This window comes from Pantherophis guttatus, chromosome 2, assembly GCF_059756535.1.
Source record: "Pantherophis guttatus breed Tessera chromosome 2, ASM5975653v1, whole genome shotgun sequence".
NCBI lineage: Eukaryota > Metazoa > Chordata > Lepidosauria > Squamata > Colubridae > Pantherophis > Pantherophis guttatus.
Window position 1 is genome coordinate 189,194,293 of NC_142064.1, and position 19,967 is coordinate 189,214,259.

At 37.4% G+C, this 19,967-nt stretch overlaps 1 protein-coding gene across 11 annotated transcripts; it reads right to left on the reverse strand.

Moving 5' to 3' along the window:
* Positions 1 to 553: 553 nt before the first annotated feature.
* RNF14 (ring finger protein 14) lies at positions 554 to 16,584 on the reverse strand. Of its 11 annotated transcripts, XR_015731657.1 has the most exons (11): positions 15,808 to 16,140; positions 13,231 to 13,334; positions 11,664 to 11,744; positions 11,021 to 11,183; positions 9,968 to 10,119; positions 8,971 to 9,474; positions 7,510 to 7,738; positions 4,931 to 5,103; positions 3,136 to 3,266; positions 1,747 to 1,905; positions 554 to 820 (listed from the first exon to the last, which is right to left on the reverse strand). XR_015731657.1 is itself a non-coding variant. In XM_087883631.1 (10 exons), exons 4-10 carry the CDS (start codon positions 11,172 to 11,174, stop codon positions 790 to 792), a joined length of 1,374 nt encoding a protein of 457 aa, XP_087739757.1. In that variant the 5' UTR covers positions 11,175 to 11,183; positions 11,664 to 11,744; positions 13,231 to 13,334; positions 16,297 to 16,464; the 3' UTR covers positions 554 to 789. The 11 variants fall into 11 exon arrangements, 9 of the variants coding, with proteins under 9 accessions (XP_087739757.1, XP_087739754.1, XP_087739756.1 ...); XR_015731658.1 differs by lacking the exon at positions 13,231 to 13,334 and having other exon boundaries at positions 15,808 to 16,124; XM_087883631.1 differs by lacking the exons at positions 1,747 to 1,905; positions 15,808 to 16,140 and adding an exon at positions 16,297 to 16,464.
* Between the last annotated feature and the right edge of the window lie 3,383 nt (positions 16,585 to 19,967).

Genomic DNA, 19,967 nt, shown 5'->3' on the forward strand with positions numbered 1-19,967 from the left:
CTGGACAAGCATTTTTTGCAAATTTGAATGGAGCAAACAACTTATCAACCAGAGAGATGATCAAACAATGGATCTTTCTATGGACTGACCTGCCAACAGGCTCCAGCAGTAGTTTATTTTGTGAAAACTGAAGGATACAAAATGACTGTTATGGCTAAAGGCAGCCATTTGCAAGTATCTGTTTCTCAGACAAACTAATTAAGGCCAAAAGATCAGAAATTTGCCCACAATGCAATAGGGTGCTGTAGAAGCCTCAAAGTACAGGCCTATTATTTGAACCTACTGTCTTCCTTTTTATTGAACCTTGCCTTGTAAAGTCCATTTTCCATCCGTGTCATGATAAGCAATATTCAAGAGACTCTCAGCCAGCATCACTATCCATGCTAACAGGATAAAGTGTTAAGAATTCCAGGACCTGAAGAAATCACAGGTTTTTACCTTATACTTTGCTCCTTGGACAAGGACAGCAAACAACTGCTTAAATTCCACTTCTGTTGTTCTCCACTAAAACTGTGGAGCAGTTTTAGTGATAATAGTGCTAACTAAAAAAAGGTGCACATTGAGAAATTTTAATGTCCTTGTTTAAGTGTTCAGTGCTTTTGAAAATTAAATTAAAAGATAACATCCATGAAATTAGTGATAGCAAACAAAAGCAGTTTTCTAGATGGTCTGAGCCGATTTCTGTGTCTCATCCATCGATAATCAAAGTAATTTGAACATGCATGGTACATCTTCATTTCTTCAGCTTTTGATTCTGTCTAAAGATTAATCATTCTCTTCATTCCAAAATTAATCCTCAATTTCCATAGCTTGAAACAGCCTGAAAGACAAGAAAATTGAATTTTAAACAAAAAAATTATTTTGCCAACATGGTAACAACTCATGCATATATTTCTGTAAAAAGGCTGTCCAAAAGAGTAGCAGAATCACGCAGCAAAACTAAAAAAGTTTGTTTTTAAAACTGAATTTTTTTTCACAACTATGCAGATATGTAATAACAGAAATTAATGAAAATGCTATGTTTTAAGAGAGTATTCTCTCTATTTTCAGTAAAGAGAAGAACAAACTTAGTAATATCAAGAGCCTGTAGTACAGTGGACTAAAGCACTGTTATTAACATCTGCTGCTTGCAATTACTGCAAGTTCAAATCTCACCAGGCTCAAGGTTGACTCAGCCTTCCATCCTTTCAAAGGTAGGTGAAATGAGGACCCAGATTGTGGGGGCAATAAGCTGACTTTGTATAAATATACAAAAGTATGAAGGCTATTGCTTAATGCATTGTAAGCCACCCTGAGTCTCCGGAGAAGGGCGGCATATAAATTAAAGCAAATAATAATAATAATAATAATAATAATAATAATAATAATAATAATAATAATAATAATAGTAATAATAATAATAATAAATAATAATAATAATCAGGCCATGACTTATCAAAAATGTTAACATTAAAAGATCTGCAATAATGCATTCCAACTGACTTTCTCAAGACTTAACAACTACTTTTACATACACTTAGTATACTTTTATTGTTTATAACAGCAGAGACACATTTTTTGGATTTGTTCCTGAAAAAAAAAATGGTTCTCTTTTAAATAATGTACAATATACTTTTTATTTTCAAGTAAGCACTGATATCTTTTGCATTGCATTTTTCTTCTGATACAATTACTTATAAACTAAAACACAAAATTTAATCATAACAAGAGGTAATTTATGGCTCTAGGGCAACTTGGAATAATTACGGTTTCTAGCAGTAGCTAATGTAAACATCTGCCACATCCTCCCGCATACATGAATTCTGTATCAGCCAGCGCTTCTCTTTCTTTTTTTTTCCATTCTCCCATTTTGTCTGCTATTTATGTGGATAAAGAGTTCTGGAGACCTAGGGGTGTTCACAGGAGCTGTCAACAATAAAATGGAGGATGTGACTGAATGCCTTGCTGCTGCTTGTATGTGTGTGATGCATGCATCACAAAAAAGTATAGGATTCTAAGTACCTGATGATATCACTGTGATGTTGTTGATGGCTCCTACAGCTACTCCTGTGAGGAATGCATTATTTTCCAAACTGTTTTGTGACCCCAATAGAGGAGAATATTGTAGTTCAGGGTTGAAGTGTGGATCTTTGGTGCTCTTTAAGTTTGGTTGTTTTCTTGTACACGTTTTTATTACCCAAACTAGATAACATCATCAGTGCTGGTAGGGGATAGGGTTTGCTCTCATAATAGTAAACAGCCCAACGCAAAAAAAAAAAAAAAAACAACCGCAAGACCACCCCTACGTACATTGAGAGGGCAAACTACTAGAACATAAAATGAGAGCAAACCCCACTCCTTACTAAGTACTGATGATGTTACCTGATTTGATAATGAAATGTCTGCAAGAAAATAACCAAACTCAGAAAAGCCCCTTATTTTGTGACATTTTGATTTAATCAGCCTACTAAAGCTATGGAACTTGGCTTAAGCATTAGCTTTTGGCACAAATTTAAATACTACATTACTATTTAAGATTTGATTAAATATTACATTTTGGTAGGAAATCTGTTGCGATGCTAATGAAAGTATATTGTATTCTGCATCTTGCTAAGCCATAATTTAATCATAGTTATTAAAGTTAGCTGGGTTTACTCTAAGTAAATAAAACCAAACAAGTGACATTATGGATTAATATAAAGTATGAATCCAGTCTTATTGAAATACTATTTTCCAATAAAAAGTCCCATAACAAAATAGTTTTAGTGATTTTTAATTTTTTAATATCATTGCCTCTTGCAGACAAAAAGGTACACATATGTCAAAGCTTTTTTGTTGTACACAATTGTTCAGCCAACTCTTTTAACCGGCTTGTGGAATAAGCTCCAGCCTAACAGCGTTCAATTTATTAACCTATTGCAGTGTTTTTCAAATTTAGCTACTTTTAATATGAGTGGATTTCAATTCCTAGAATTCCCCAGCCAGGATGTTGAAGTCCACACATCTTAAAATTACCAAATTTGAAAGACCTATTGTTTTGCTTACTTTGTAGTAAGAGATCCCAAAGTCTTCTAGAATACAAAACCTATTAACCCTGTAAACTCAGACCTATAGTGAAATTCTGCTTTTCTTTCAGTAGAGAAAAAGGTTACTTACAGGTTAAAACATGGTGAGCCTGGATCACTAAAGTGCTGGTATGGATTTATCCTGGATAAAACACCCATACAAAGCCAACAGAAGTATTGCATGCAAGCAGTGCACCTCATCCTGTTACAGCCATTTAACTTCTGAAAAAAAGAAGAGGAAAAGACAATTTGACCTGAAATTTGTACAATCAATTTTACTTTGCTAAATGGAAAATAAGATCCACTATATTTTGCTAAATGGAAAATAAAAGATGTAGAGGCTACTCCCTTATACTATTTACAATTCAGTATTCTTAATATTACATTAACTCATGAGACTTCAGTAGCAAATGCTGTCTGACTGCTATAAGAAAGAGAATTCTGCCTGTCTTTTCTAAATAGCTGAAGCACTAAATGGGATTTTTACCTACAGGTAGTCCTTGACTTACGACCACAATTGAACCCAAAATTTCTGTTGCAAGGCGAGGCAGCTGTTTAATGAGTTTTATTCCATCTTACGAATTGTCTTGCCACAGTCGTTAAAGTGAATCACTGCAATTATTAAACTAGTGAAATGGTTGTTAAGTGAATCTGGCTTCTTGACCGATTTTGCAAAAGGTGATCACATGACTTCAAGACATTGCAATTGCCATATGAGTCAGCTGTGAAGTGTCTGAATTTTGATCATGTGACCAAGGGGATTGCTGCAGTGGTCGTAAGTGTGAAAAACGGTCATAAGTCACTTTTTTTGGTGCCACTATAACTTTGAATGGTCACTAAATGAACTGTTGTAAGTTGAGGACTCCCTGTATGGTACTTCATAGGATTGCCAAAGTGGAGCTTCAGAAACACCAAAGAAAAATCCATTGTCAACATTATTCTCAGCTGCTAGGAAGCATACCAACAGAAATTACATAAACTGATATAGGCACTTTCAGGTGTGTGTGTGAGAGAGAGGAGGGAGTGGGGAGACTGTGTAAGAGATGTCAGACTTATTTGCATCACAAACAGCAGTATTTGAAAACCGATATGAGAACATTCTCCAGAAACTTTTTCCAACTTTTTAAAGTGGGGTTTCTTAAACTAAGGGAAGAATTTTATTAAATGAAAAACCTAAGTTCAAAACTGTAAAGTATAACCTGTGGAATGAACGGAGAACACTGAATTGAAAAAGTGAATTTTAATTCTCTTCAAGATTATATTGTATGAATTACTGGGAAATGCTTTGTAAACAGTGACTATGAAAAGTGTAGATGTATTTCAGTTCTTCTTGGTCTCATTTAACATGTTTCCAGCAGTTTCTAACTAGTTCTATTGCTGATTATATAATGACTAATCTGGGACCAATGTATTTGTAGTGTTTTTCTTTCAGTTTAAGACAGGTATTTTGAGATATAAAGAAGTGGTCTTCTGACTTATAAGTTTTTACCACAGGAAAGGGTAATGAAAATCCTGTCATTCCCAACATAATCAAAAATTACTGCTGAGTGATCCCAGCCTATAGTCAGGACTGAGCTGATATTCTAAAAAAATGTTGTCCACAGGAATTCAAAGCTGGACCACAATTCTTGCTCCTAAAAAGGTAAACTAGCGTCTTTTGAGTCTCCAGAACATTCTTCAATCACGCCCTTCTTTGCTATGATCTTACCCAGTGGTGGGTTGCTCCCGGTTCACCCCGGTTCGGGCGAACCGGTAGTGGTGGCAGCAGGAGGCTCCACCCACCTCCCCAGATGTCATCAAAAACGCTCTGTGCATGTGCAGAAGTGCCGTGCACTACCAATAGCGAACCGGTAGCGCCGGGATTTGAGTCCCACTACTGATCTTACCTCAATAGGAGTTGCACAGCAAGGACATGATTTGGAATTGGTTTCTAGCCATTTTTTACTTTCCATCTCCTCTAAAGCCTTCTGAATAACTCTTTTGCCATAGCGCTGCTCCAAAAATCGTTTTGTGGCTTCGTCTGCTTCAAGATATTCATTGCGTAAATCTGCTAGCTTCTCTGCATTAAGAACAGAAAATGACATACAAACGTATTTACCTGTTTCACAAAATGAGTGTCATTAGTTTTGCACACTCATGCATTTCAATAAATAACAGTAGTAAAATAGTAATATGGGATAGAATATTTTTCATATTTTTCCTAAGAAATACTGAATATCAACATAGGTATCAAGAATTCACTTCATGCAAAAATGCTTTTTTCTAGATGTCAGACCCACTACTTCAATATGTTTTAATCATTAAAACGCTTCCTGTGTGAGCACCATGGCTAGCTGATATCTTGCTAGCCTTTGCTGGCTAGCAAAATGGCTTTTATGAGGCAAATCTCGGCTAGATGCTGGATCCAAACCAGCATAATTTCTGCAGAACAAAGGGGAGATGGTTGAGACTCATGACTTTATAATCAAGACAGTTGTTCTTCATGAGTAAACTGCAGAAACTGCCATTTTTAGTTGTCTTATGAGTGGAATGCTGGGAGTCGGGATTACATTAAACTCATTACATCAAGCTGCTTTGCATAATCAAAAAAAAATCACATATTTTAAAAACTTAACAATAAAATTTATACCATTCTTTATGCAGCAAAAGGGTGCTCATGTCTATGGACTGTGAAAAATTAACAAGGGATTAATGGGCCAGAGGAATTTGGAAATATGGTTTTAAATTATTTAGAAGAATTTCTTATGGGAAAATATCAATTGCTTTGATAAGGCTATCCTGAAGGTTGAACATTAGTGTCAGAGGATAAAATAAAATGGAGGAGAAATCCTTAGTGCAAACTTTTGAATACCTTTGAGCCAAGCTTTTGGAAAGGAAGGATCAAATGCTTGATAAATTGACAGACCATATTCCAGTAAAGTTATGAAACAAAAAGAGCTGCAATGGATGTCTATGAAATTAATTTGAAGGGGGATTTAAATGTAATACAAATAGATCTGACAAACGACTTATTCCCTAAAGGAGATGAAGCTATTATACCAGGAAACTGATTTGAAACTATTTTTTTTTCTTCTGTATATACAGAAGAGCTCTGCTAAGATTTGAAAGTATTTTATTAGAAGCAATAAACAAAAAGATCAAGTTTATTTATTGATACAAAAGAAATCAGTTTGAAGTTCTGAAGGATTATGGTTTTGAAACACAGATGATCAGCAAACTACCTCTACCTTTTTTTTTTAAGGAGTCAAAGAATAATTTTAAAAACTCAGGAAAGTTTATAAGATAGGCTTGTTTGACCAGGATTAAAAGAAGAAAATAGTTATATCTGCCCTTACTGGACTTGTGCTGACATAGATTAATTGACATAGCATTTGGACTGTTTTCTTTATCTAAAAGATGAGTTATGGGCAAAAGAGAAATTATGATTTATTTTAGAAACTACTAAAATTGTTTTTAATCTGCTGGGATGAAAGGAGAAGTTATTTTTTTTAATCTTTTCTTTATTTTCTTTTTCAGCCTCCCCCCTTTCCCAGTACTTTTTTGTATTTTATGTAGTTTGTATTGACTTTGCATTTATAATTCTTAATAACATTATTTTAAAAAAATATTCTACTCAATAAAGCCTTCTATATACTCCCTATTTAATTAAAGACACAAAGAAATAAAAAAAGAAGAAAAATATCAAGAACTATCTAAGAAGACAGCCTTTAAGAATTTTAATTCTGACAGTTGGCCAATTTATGGTAACAACTAGCTGCAATTTAAAATGTAAAATATTGGAGATATGGATAGTGACCCAATTATGAAATCAGAATGGTTAGAATGAAAATGTTTGGTCTGATTCAGAGGAGAGTGAATTAATTATATTAAGCTCGATAAGAATCTGAAGCTATCGAAGAGACTTAAATCGTCTTCTCAAACAATTTAAGAATTAGATTATTTTTTTGAAATTGGGATCTTAAATCTTCCATAGAATTAAGATTTTTTCCTTTTTTAAACAAATAAATAAAAACAGCAGGAAAATCTGGGCCACAAAATTCATCAGTATAATCTTGAAATGCTCTTAGGACTACAAGACAAACTGGAGGGCCACCTGCACCAGCCACCATCCATTTTATGAGATTGTTGAAGAGATTCCCACATCCAACATTATGTTAATTTTTTGACTAAATTTATACCCCACTTTTCATTCAGAAGTTCAAGGTGGCATAAACAGTGCTCCCAAAAAGAATCCTGGGTGATAGGTTCATGTAAGAATCAATGTGTCCCTCTGTGTTTCACAACTTGATAAATAAATGACTCAAGTTATTCTGTCAGTATGTTTTTCATGGCTCAGGAGAACCTGAGTTTCCTCAGTGCCAGTCCATCATTTTAAGAGCTTACTCCCCAACACTACACTAACTCTTTTATATAAAGCATTAATATTCAGAGAGCCCTGAATGCAAGGTCCTTTATGGTTACTCACCTGCAGTGACTTTACATGGGGAAACTCCATGATAGGTCATTTTACACAAAGTACAGAATGCATAATTACATCGTGAACAGATGCCCATAGTGCAAGAAGGATCCTGCATCACTGGGGTTTGGCAGCTTGGACGTGGGCAATAGACTACATCTGCCATCAAATCCAAACTTGACTGAAGCAGCAGGCGATCGTAAAGTGCAAATAGCTTCTCTTCCACCAGCTCTTTCACCTTGAAGGCAAGTGATTAAATATGTTAGAGGATTTTGATGTAGCAAGATTTACCTCAGATTATATTTATGAAAATAATCTGACAGAAGAGTACAAAAGATACTAAGTGAAGTCCATTTAGACCTCTTGTCATATTGCAACAACTGTAGCGATTACTCTCAGTCCATATCAACATTGGAAGTGATTACTGTCTTTTCAGTGCTCCACAATGCATATTTCTAGGGCTTGGCTAATAACAATCCAAAGACTTCAAAGATTTAGAAAGGACTCCAGAATATCATTGAATTAAATCGGGGCCAATTCATTACAGAATGTAGAAACATATATTTACTCCTAAGCTTAGACCAAAGTTCTAAAGTTATCGAAAAGTTAATTTCCAAAAAAAAAGTTAGTCCAGAAAATAATAAAGCTTTGTATATTGCAGGACAAACAAGCTTACACATCTCTGTTCTTATAAATTAGGTGAATACTGGCCTAATTCTTTGGGATCCTAGTTCTTTTGCAAAAGATGTGGTCGTCTCTTTAAATACTTACAGTATTAGCTGCCAAAATCATCTTAACAATATAGATAGCCACTACTATAATTGGACATTAGTATGTCTTTAAGTAAGTTGTAAGTTCAGAGATTGTGGGAGCTTCATCACTGGAAGCTTTCAAGAAGACACTGGACTGCCATCTGTCAGAAGTGGTGTAGGGTCTCCTGCTTGGGTAGGGGGTTGGACTAGATGACCTACAAGGTCCCTTCCAACTCTGCTAATCTGTTAAAAGTCCTCGACTTACAACAGTTCATTTAGTGGCCAAAGTTACAATGGCACTGAAAAAAGGGACTTATGATCGTTTTTCACACTTACGACCATTGCAGCATCTCCATGATCACGTGATCAAAATTCAGACACTTGGCAACTGTTTCATATTTATGACAGTTGCAGTGTCCCAGGGTCATATGATCCCCTTTTGCAACCTTTTGACAAGTAACATCAATGGGGAAGTCAGATTCACTTAATAATTGTGTTACTAACAACTCACTTAACTGTGGCAAGAAAGGTCGTAAACGGGGGCAAAATTCACTTAAATGTTTCACTTAGCAACAGAAATTTTGGGTTGAATTGTGGGTCGTAAACTGAAGACTACCTGTACTAGCTTTCTTTTCTGGAAAATGCCCAACTATTTTTATGCTTCGATGACAGGGCGGGATTCATACCACGTCTGACCCATAATTGTCTTTTCTTTTACCTGCCCAGGAGTGGCAACAGATGAACATTCAGGTTCTGGACAATTCAGGCAATGAACCTGTCCATCTTTGATTTGAATTTCAAAGTAGTTCTTCAAGCAAATCTTGCAGTACACATGCCTGCAGTCTTTAAAGTCCATACATTCGCTTCCCTGTTTTACCGAAAAACAGATATTGCACGTGAACATTTTACAGTTGAAATTCTTCTCCTTTTGGGACTGATCAAAATCTAAAATTTCCTTAATCAGGATTGACAAAGACTCAACATCCTCTACAGTGCTTGTATCAGAGGATTCTCTATGTGTGGATGCAGCATCTTTGATGTCATAGCAACCATCCTCTTCCTTTGGCTGTTTTTCTTGCTCAGTTATCTCCGGTTCAAACGGGGAAGCGATATTCAGATAGGCAAGTGTCTCTTCTTTGAGAAATTGCATCCAGGCAAACAGGACCACAGAACCTCTGTTTTCTTCCCATAAGTTATCTAGGTGCCTGCAAAGAGCAGTGAGCTGGAAGAGGGGAGAGGAGTAGAAAGAACAGTTAGACAAAACATTTTTTCCACAAATCTTAAGTCAATCTTACTATATCCTTAAAGAAAACAAAACTTCATGAAAAGAAACATGATTTTAATAGTACTGCATCCATATTTCAAGCTCCACATGAAGCCGTTATCTGAACATTAAGGACTGCTATACGTGTAGAGATAAAACGTAACTCCAAAAATTACTTATGTATAATTTCTAAATGAATACGCTATACAGATAATATTAAGATTTTAAAGTCACAATTATTGACTTTATAATATAATTAAAAATAATTCATGAGGAGTTTTAACACACATATTATTTTCCCTAACTAACCTGCATTTTAATTATGATGCTTCTTTTTAGCAAGTATCCTTTGGCTGCAATGAGATCATCACTCGTTCATTTAAAAACTATGTGCCTTATCATCCTGGTGGATCATATAAATTACATGCTGTGTAAAAGATCAATGCCAAACCTGAGCCTGAGACAGCCACTTGCAACTGAGAGTGAACAGAGGTGGGGAAGTTGAAGGATAGTCTGCTGGGAATTCAAAATTCAGCACCACTGGAGGCAGAAAGCTTACTGTATATTCAAGCTTGCTGTTTTCAAGAGTCTCTGTGAAGTTGCCTGAAACAAAATTTATTCAATTTATTTATTAAATTTGTTTGCTGTTTATCTCACTGCAAGGCAACTCTGGGCGACTTACAAATTAATCTGATCACGCAATTTCCAAGTCATGCTATTTAACTGAATGGTTCAATATTATTTCCATAAAGCCTTTCCTTTGAGAAATTCCCAGTACAATTTCTTCAAATGTTGCTTGAATTTAGGTATGTTGAGTAAATGTGGCCCTCCAAATATAGTTACCAGTAGACTGCAATCCTCACCCACCTTTTCAACACTGGTGATCTAGTGTGGGGAGATGGAAGATGTTCAGTGACCTCCGGAGGCTCATGTGTTGCCGTCTCTTTGTACAACACAGAACCATCTGTGTTAGGGTTAGTTGTCAACCACTTTCTTGTTTCACTGTCATGCAGAGAAAAGGATCTCGCATCTTCTGTCTCACACATGGCATATCAAGAAATCTCTGGCTGGCTCCTGAACATTCCATTAGCCCTCGTCACCCACTTCCAAAATCATTTTCACTTCCATCAAAATCAACTTGGGCTTGGATTTGGAGTTAGAAATACAGTCTTCTAGTCATGTTATTCTTGGATTGGATCACAATGTAAAATTGTCCAAAGTGTGTGCAAAATGTGGATTCCTGCCTTGCACGTTGTCTATGTATATATTCAAAGAGGTAATGAGGTATACTGAAATATCATATCATACTGAAATTACATTTTGCACAGGTTAGGATAACTCTGAGGGAGACAGGTGGTTAAGAAATAGGATAAATACATGAATGAATGAATGAATGAATGAATGAATGAATGAATGAATGAATGAATGAATGTTTCCATACTTGACAGTACTCTACTACAATACCTTTCAAGAAAATCTGAATCCAAAAACGAGTCGGACTTACCGCTCAGAGATACTCTGAAATTCTGAGGCACATCCACGGAGATTCGAGTTTCTCCTCCTTGTACATTTTGTGCTCTCTTGAATTCATCTTCATCGTAAATACTTGCCAAAGCAAGAAGTTCATCCTCCTGAGATTCTTTGTCTTCTGAAGACATTTAAACGATCTGTGAATGATAAACGTCTTTCTAGAATACGTTATGAAGACACCGTAAACTGAATAATCTGCTTCAGTCACTAAAGATAGCTCATCAGTACCCAAATGGACAAGAGCAGCCTTCTGGATTATGAAATCTTTTCATCTCAAGTAGACATTCCAGGAAACATTCAAACACTTTTACTTATTTTAAAAGTTAAATAGTCTTTAAACAAAGTGCAGTACAGTTGGTCTTAACTATGGAAGTTGAAACAAAATAATTTCAATCACAGTTTATAAATCGGTTTAGTTTCAATTAATTACCCTTAAGGAAGACTAAGGTTCCCATGCTAAAGTACATTTAACAGAAATTAAAAGTTTCCAATCTCTTCCTTGTGGCCTGGAGGGGTTGGGGGAAGAGTTTAAAAGCCCAAGACTCATGAAAATAATGATAAGCAACTGTCTATTCATTGTTATGTCTGAAGTAGGCTAATCTCATCAAAGACCTCACCTGAAAGCCTCTCTTCTTCCTTATGAAACTCCTCCAGGATCCTTTCCTGTTTCTGATCAATTTTTCACTGGAGTGCCACCCCTGCCATGAAATATAGTGCCCAGAGAAAAATATTTGATCCATATGACATTACTTCAGAAGTTAAATCAAATCTGTAATATTCTCTCGAATCTTTACAAACTATTAAAACATACATTGTAAACTTACAAGTTTAGCTGGTTTTTAAAAATTCTACCGCTGCTACCACAGAACAGGTATAGACTTCAACGGATAGTTAGGACTGCAGGAAAAAAAAACCTGCAACCAGCCTGCCTTCCATTGAGGATCTCTATACTACACAAGCAACACAGAACGAGGGCTGAGAAAATATCTACAGACTCCTCACATCCTGGACATAAACTGTTTCAACTCCTTCCCTCAGGATGCCGCTATAGGGCATTGCATGCCAAAACAACTAGACACAGAGACAATTTCACCCCCTGCCATCACTCTTCTACATACCTAATTCCCACAACACTATCTCATGCCTAAGGATATTTACCCATGTAGTATGGCTGTATTACTATTATCCTTCTTATGGCTATCACTTTGTTGGTTGTATCTTATGATTTATGATTGTATCTTATGATTTATGAATTTGTTGTTTGTACAGCTTGTGCATCAGAAACAAATTCCTTGTGTGTCTAATCACACAATGGCCAATATAGAATGTTCTATTCTGTTCTGTTCTATATATAAATATTTTTTAAAAAATAAAGACAGTGATACGTAAAAAAATGGAATAAATCAATCTTTGGTATTCTTATCTTTACTAATTAAATTCTGTCCCCTCAATAAATCTCACTTGGCTATTAGCAACTGGCTTGATATGTAGCATTTCCCACAATACATGTAATAACTTAGCATGGATCAAGATACACAAAACCACCATTATCTTAACCTTGTCTTGCTCTGCTTGTTAATTAAACTTTTCAAAGTTTAAGTACGTTGTACAAATCTGGAATAGCTAGATAAAGAAAGCTGTAAGTTGAAACCTTACTTTCAGTTAATGGAAAGTTAAAGGTGGCAGCTTCAGGTTCATACAACCTGAAAGATTCATTGAAAATGTGCAAGACAAGAGAAAATGATGTCATGTAGGTCCACCTTAATCATTCACGGTAATTTAATATATTGTGTGAATCAAGTCAACAGGCCACACAACAGGTTGGCCTATTGTTCTGATTCAGTCATTGTCATTTCTAAACCGTAGCTCACGGCACAGTATCTTGCGCTAGATAACTTCAAGTTCTCCCTTTGCCCCTAACCTTCCTGTCTTCAGATATCACTTTTCTTGGACCAAAATAGATTCTCCCCTTCTGAACTTTCTATTCCACTTTTTACTTCACTTGGAGCAGTGAAGCTAGTTGTTTTCAGCACAGCTTAGGTAAGGAGTAATGTTATCTGTTATCTGTATAGCATCAAACAATACACTGGTAGAAAAATTATAAATGGCAATGGTAAAGATTGAAAAAATAATGGTAAGTACATAATTGATTTAATCATATATTGCCCTAATGATTCCACTTGCCATCTCTTCCTCTGCTGCTGCTTCCCTAATATCAAAATTATGACTCTTGGTTCCAGAGGGCAAAGACATGACTTTCAGCTACATTATTAGTACAGCAATCTTACCTAAAAAGACATATGCAAAATATATTTTATTCCACTAAAATAATTTTACTGCTCAAATATGCAAAATATATTTTATTCCACTAAATAATTTTACTGCTCAAATTATTTGCAAGAATACATCAATCACATTTATTAAGAATGGTTATTTATTCATTTATTTATTGAATTTCTATGCTGTCCATCTCACTAGTTCTGGGCAGCTTACAATATCAGAAGCAATTAAAATGGAAACTTTAAAATATCAAGTCTTAAAACAGAAATGGCTAACATTAACAATAAGTTAAATAAAGGACCAGTGAGTAAGTAGGTATGGAGGTGGTATCTTATCCAATCTACTAGCCATCTCCAGAATGGGACACCCCCTTATGAGCCCCAAGAGAATTGGCAGAGCCAAGTTTTTAAGCCCTTTCAGAAGGCTGAGAGGGTGGGGGCAGCTCTCACATCTAGAGGGGGGATGATGTTCCAAAGGGCGGAAGCTATGGCAGAAAAGGTTCTCCTCCTGGACCCAACCAGCCACAATTCCTTGGCTGACAGGATTCACAACATCCCCTTTTTGTTAGCACATGTGGGGTCGGCCAATCCCATTGGGGAGATATGGTTCCTCAGATATCCTGGACCTATGTCATAAAGGACTTTAAAGGTGATAACTAACAGCTTGAATTGGTTCTGGAATCAGACTGGAAACCAGTGCATTTACACAACAGAGTTGTTACACCTGCCACCTAAACTATTTGCACTGCTTCATTTTGTGCCAACTGAAGCTTCTGAATATTCCTCAAGAGTAGTCTCATGTAGAGCACATTGCAGTACTCCAAGCGCAAGATGACAAGGGCATGAGTGACTGAGCGCAGGGACTCACAATCCAGGAAAGGATGCAAAACGAAGTCGAGTAAAAGCTCTCCTACCTACCACTGCCACCTGCTCTTTGAGCAGGAGTGTGTGTCTAGAGTAGAAGAAGCCCCAGGTTGTGCACAGGATCTGTCTGGGGAAGTATGACCCCATCCAGAACTGAAGTTGTTAAAATAGGTCTCAAGGCTCCATATACCTATATCCACTCAGTCCTGCAGGGGTTTAAGTGATGTCTATTGTCCCCCAGAGCCTCCAGACACCATGAAACAGAAATGACAGCAACACCTCTGCCACACCGGTTGGAGATATAAAGTTGAGTATCAGCGTACTGATACCTCATTGCACGGTGTTGGTATTCTGTTATATTTTCACCTCATTTATTTCTTTATTAAATTTATTTGCCACTTATCTCACCTATTCTAAGGGCTATTCTAAGCAACTTACAATAAAAAGGAAGAAAAATGAAAGGGCGTAAATAGAACAGGAGTAAAATAAAATAAACAATGACAAAGGAACACAACAAAAATAAATACATCAATAGGGTAACCAAAAAGATGGATGGTTGGAGAGCACAGAGCAAGGGGAGGGGAGGTGGAGGCTGCCATCAATCTAGTAGCCACCTCCAGTGTGGAACTCCCCTATTTGATCCCCAGGCCAACCAGTAGTCAGGTCCTCAGGCTCTTTTGCAGAAGGGTAGGAGGCTGGGGGCAGATTTTACCTTAGAGGGTAAAGTCTTCCAAAGGGCCAGGTTTAATTGGTATCTTTTTAATTAGTCACATGATATAATTTTATTTTCTGAATAATCAGAGAAATGTATGCAAGCTTTTGCCATAAGCAAAAAGAATAATAATCCATGTTGTCCACTAAGATTCAAAGAAATATAGTACTTACATTCTATAAAAGGAGTGAAATTTTTTTCTGACTATGCTATACATTTTCATGAATGGCGTTCTTGATCATTAATTTTAGTTTCAAACATTTATTTATTAATACGAACATTTATTAAAACTAGCAAGCTTTCCCCTTCCTAAATCTGGTTTACTTGGAAATTATTTTATGTATCAAGGATATGTACCATGTTTCCCCGAAAATAAGACCGTGTCTTATATTTTTTTGAACCCTAAAATAAGCGCTTGGCCTTATTGCCATGCGTTCAAAAACCCGATTGGGCTTATTATCAGGGGATGTCTTATTTTGGGGAAAACAGGGTATGAAAGTAGGTGAAAAATATAGGCCAAGAAAGGTTTGTGTGTGTCACAAATTATTGTCCTGCCTAAAATATTAGGTTTAATGGATTCCCATTAAGCAGGCTTTGGAAAGTTGCTTTGTTTAAAAAAAACAAAACCAGAAACTAGAAACTTTCTAATTTCCCTAAACTACTTACAGATTTCATATGCTAGTAATTCAAAAGATCCTGCAAAATTATCCTTTGATGGTTAACTTAAGAGGCTTCAAAAGCTGGACGCACCAACTCTTTGGAACAGTAGAACCGAGATCCAAATGACCAAAGTCGTAAACACTACAATAGCAGAGGAAAAGGAAGAAATGGACCATTTGGTTCTGACCTGGATTATAAATAGGATCCATTCACTGCTGCGACCCCACCCACCCACAAAATACTTACTGCAGGGATCCTCTAAGCTTTGTCGGAGTAACAAAAATAATCGGGTATGTGCCATCAAACCGTTTTCGACTTCTAGAGACCCCATACATGAAAGATTTTCTCCAGAACAAAAAAAGAATAGCCGTGCGCGATCAAAAAGCGCCTTTGCTGGAAGAAACTTTGGAACCCACCCAACGAGGCGAGCAGCCTATTCGTGATTTTTAAAAAGCAAGCGCGGAGCCTGCTGAAAAGGCCGAGGCATTTCCCTCCATATTACCGAGAGAGCTCAGAGGCGCCCAAAGCGCAAGAGCGCCTTCCAGCTCTCGCAAGAGGGGCGCTTAGCGATCGAGTGACGTCACAGAACCTCAAGAGCGAAAGGAACAAGACCGCCGCCCTCCCCTTTGCGGACTCGACTCCCGTTCCCACTCCATTCCGCTTCTTTGCTGTAACACCACCACCGCCACCCCGCGCCACAAGCTTCGATTCACCCTCGGACCCTTCCCCGCTGACCAGGACACCCGCTCCCGAGGCACTCCTCCTCCTCCTCCTCCTCCTCCGCTTGCAAAGCCTGGCTTCGGCGAGCAGTTCCGCCTCGGACTGCGAAAGCTACGGGGAAAGGAAAAAAAGCACGCTAGGAAGGGAAAGCAAGGGCGGCGTTTCAGTCTAGCGGGGTCATGTGCGTCCGCCGGTTTCCGGTTCGTTTTGCGAAAGCTTTAGGGAGGCGGTCCGGGGAGCCGAGGAATGGGGCCGCCGGTGATCCCGCCGGGTGGAAGGGAAGGAACGGTGGTTGCCGAAACCACGTCCTCTCAGGGATGGAAGGGGCGTGCATAAGAGCACCAGCGTGCCTAATGTCCTAATGTTCCCTTTAATTGTATTCATTTTATGTATTCAATTCATGCCTCTACTTATATATCTTTATCTAATATGTACTCGACAAAATAAATAAATAAATAAAAATAAATAGAATCGGTTGAGCCGAACTTTTCCTGGTTTTGCCTTTAGTTGCGATTTGAAAAAAAAGGAAGAGCAGGCTTTAAGGAGCCGCAACGTTCTTTGATGCTTTCCGTTTGCGACAAGCTACACAAATGCCCTTTCTGGAAACTGCAGCCCCTGAAGTCATTTTGAGTCAAATCAGACTCAATAAAGAACGAGTTTACTTGGAAGAGCCGATTCTGATGTTGCCTCTTTGCATCTTGACAGTATGTGCTATTGCGTTTAGTATTTCTTAAGCTGCTGTTGTCAGAGAATTGATTATCCCTTAGTCCCCAACTGATAAGAGAATTATCCTTTATGTAGAGTTACCAGTGTTGGGCTGCAAAAAATATATACTATGGAAGCAAAGAGAGATCTCTGTGCTCTTAGGAACATCAATCTGCATTCCAAAATATATCCGCTTTTTAATTAAGTGTCATGATAGACCTAACCCAGCCTTCCCTCTCCTGAGAATAGAAAATGTGAGTACTTTTTAAAAGAAATGAATCATGACAGATAAGTGTAAAAAAAATGCTAGATTGCAATTAGTAAGGTAAAGTTAGTAAACATTAAACCTAAAATCTCTTCTGCTTCTATATAATCTTTATTTAATATTTGAATTATGAAATGTGTAAAATCATTTTTAAAGCAAAAAGTATTTCACTATTGAGTTTTAAACTAAGGGTACCTGGTTTAACACAAACCTGTAATAACCCAACAAAGGTTTCCGGTTAGAATTGAATTCTGCATCAGATTTACTTTTTAAATACCAAATTGTTTTTAATATTAAGGCAGTCACATAACTTGATTAGCCATTCTTCCAAGAAAAGAATCGAATGCATTTTCCAATAACAAAAATATCTTTGCTGTCGTTAAGAGTCACTTAAGGACAAAGCAGAATTGGAGGAAATGAAGAAAACCTGGGAAAAAACAGCCTTTGATTAAAATTTGGATTTCCCAGGAATCTCAGAGATGTTCAGGTAATTAAGTCAAAGGGAAAAGCTATTTCAAGAAAATTCTAGATAACAAATCTAGACAAGAAGTGCTGATTTTTTGTTTCTGTTCAATTCAGAAAATTGCTTTAGGCTGGTCTTGAATGAGACCTCACATGTGAACAAGATAAGATGGTGCTAATTGTACCTTCTTAGTGTACCAACATCATTTGAATCTTATTCCAATCCCTTTACAGCAAGTTTTATTTGTAACAGATTACACCATCTTAGATTCCATCCAGAATATAGGATTTACTCTAATCCTTTGTATTTTTCTTCAGATGACTTGTAAACTGGTAACTGAACTGTTGGTTTAGTATTTAACTTTGTAAGTGTATCTTGTGAAATTTAAAATACAATGGTTTCTTACTATTTAGTTTTTTTGACAAACTAAGTTTGATTTTAGAAAAGATAAACATTATCTTTTGTGTGATTGGTCTGTTTCTCAAGGGCAAATTATCCTTTCGCATGGATTGCAGCTATCCAATCAAAAAGCTGCATTATTCCATTTCCCCTGTTTTTACTTTTTAATTTTCAAAATCTAGCAGAGTCTGAAGCCCCTATTTCGCTCACATACCACGGCTGCGGGAAATGCCTGGTAAAACACGATTTGGAATATAAGTGATAGTATAAGGAGCTGTTGGAATAAGAGACAAAATCTTTAACACTGCTATGTCTCAGAGAGATTAGTCTATCTGGTTTATAGGTTGGCAATACATGAATGCACCACCATTGCAATGGAATGGGCACATGTAGGAGGGGGGGGTGTTGATAAGCAGTTTTCCCAGAAAGAGGCCTGGATTAAGGGACTGCGCATTTCCGAGCAGGATAGGGGAAGAGATTCGGGGTAGCCATACCTTAGAATCTCTTCAGAATGTGTCCAATAGGTAAGAAAGCTACGGCTTTAGTTTGCCAAGATTTTGTCCATTAGGTGTAAGCAAATATAGGATTGAATTCAAACATATTTCTCTGGGCTTGAGCCTGATAATCATGGAGACAACAGAAAAAGGAAGCACCTTCTTGGGTGATTTTGAAATGTTTTTATATTGTAAAACAATTCCAGTGCAGACCTAGTGTTTTACTGTAGGTTTTAGGTGTCGCTTTTGTGCATGCACCAGCTTTCCCCATTTATTGTTTTTGCAGCACACCATTTTTTTTAATGATCACAACACTCCAGCCTGTTTTGTTATAGTATTCTTTGATTTAGATACAAGGCAGTGAAAACCCCTAATACTCCTGTCATCTAACCAAAAAGAAACAAAACTAAAAAAAAATTCAGTGGGGGGTGTCGCACTGTATATGTCCATGATGGCGAACCTATGGCAAGTGTGCCACCTGTGACACGTGAAGCCATATCAGTGGGCATGCAAGGATTGCCCTAGCTGAGCTCCAGTGTGCATGTGCCTGCTGGCAAGCCATTTCCTGTCTCCGGGGGTGGGGGGGATTGGGGAAGGCCGTTTTTGCCCTCCCCAGGCTCCTAGAAAGCCTCTGGAGCTTGGGGAGGGTGAGAAACAGTCCAACTGTGCCATCGTGTGCCAAAAGCAGGGGGAGCGTGGGGGGGGGTCACATGTGCGGGGGGGTGCATTGAATTATGGGTGTGGGCATGCAAGTGCGTGATCCCCCCCCATGCAACCCCCACTTTTGGCACACGACAGCAAAAAGGTTAGCCATCACTGGTATATGTTATTACACCTCCACAGAAATACACATTAGGGATGAAAGCTTTTTTCAAAGTAGTTGGCTAAATATTATAGAGAATAAATGACTTTGTATAGGTGTGCTCTACTGGCCATCCAGCCTGCCAGAGGAAATAGATGAACTCTTTGTAGATCAGTTAGTTGAAGTGTGCAAGAAATTATAGTAATGAGGGATTACTTTAATTACCCTGACATCAGTTGTGAAATAAACTGCAGGGAGTGGGAGATCAGACAGGTTCCTTGTGTGCCTACCTGACAGTTTTGTCATGCAAAAGGTAGAGAAGGTTACTAGAGGGACAGCTATTATGGACTTCATTCTTACTAATAGGGACAAAATGGTTGAGAGTAGAAGCTATAGAAACTTTGGAGGAAAGCAATCATATCATACTTTAAATCACCATAATGCAACAACAGGAAGCTAAATCAGATTAGCATTTTAGACTTTAAGAGAGCTAACTTCAACAGATTAGGAAGGATTCCATCGATGGAAAGCCTACAAGGACATTTGTGAAACCCTGAA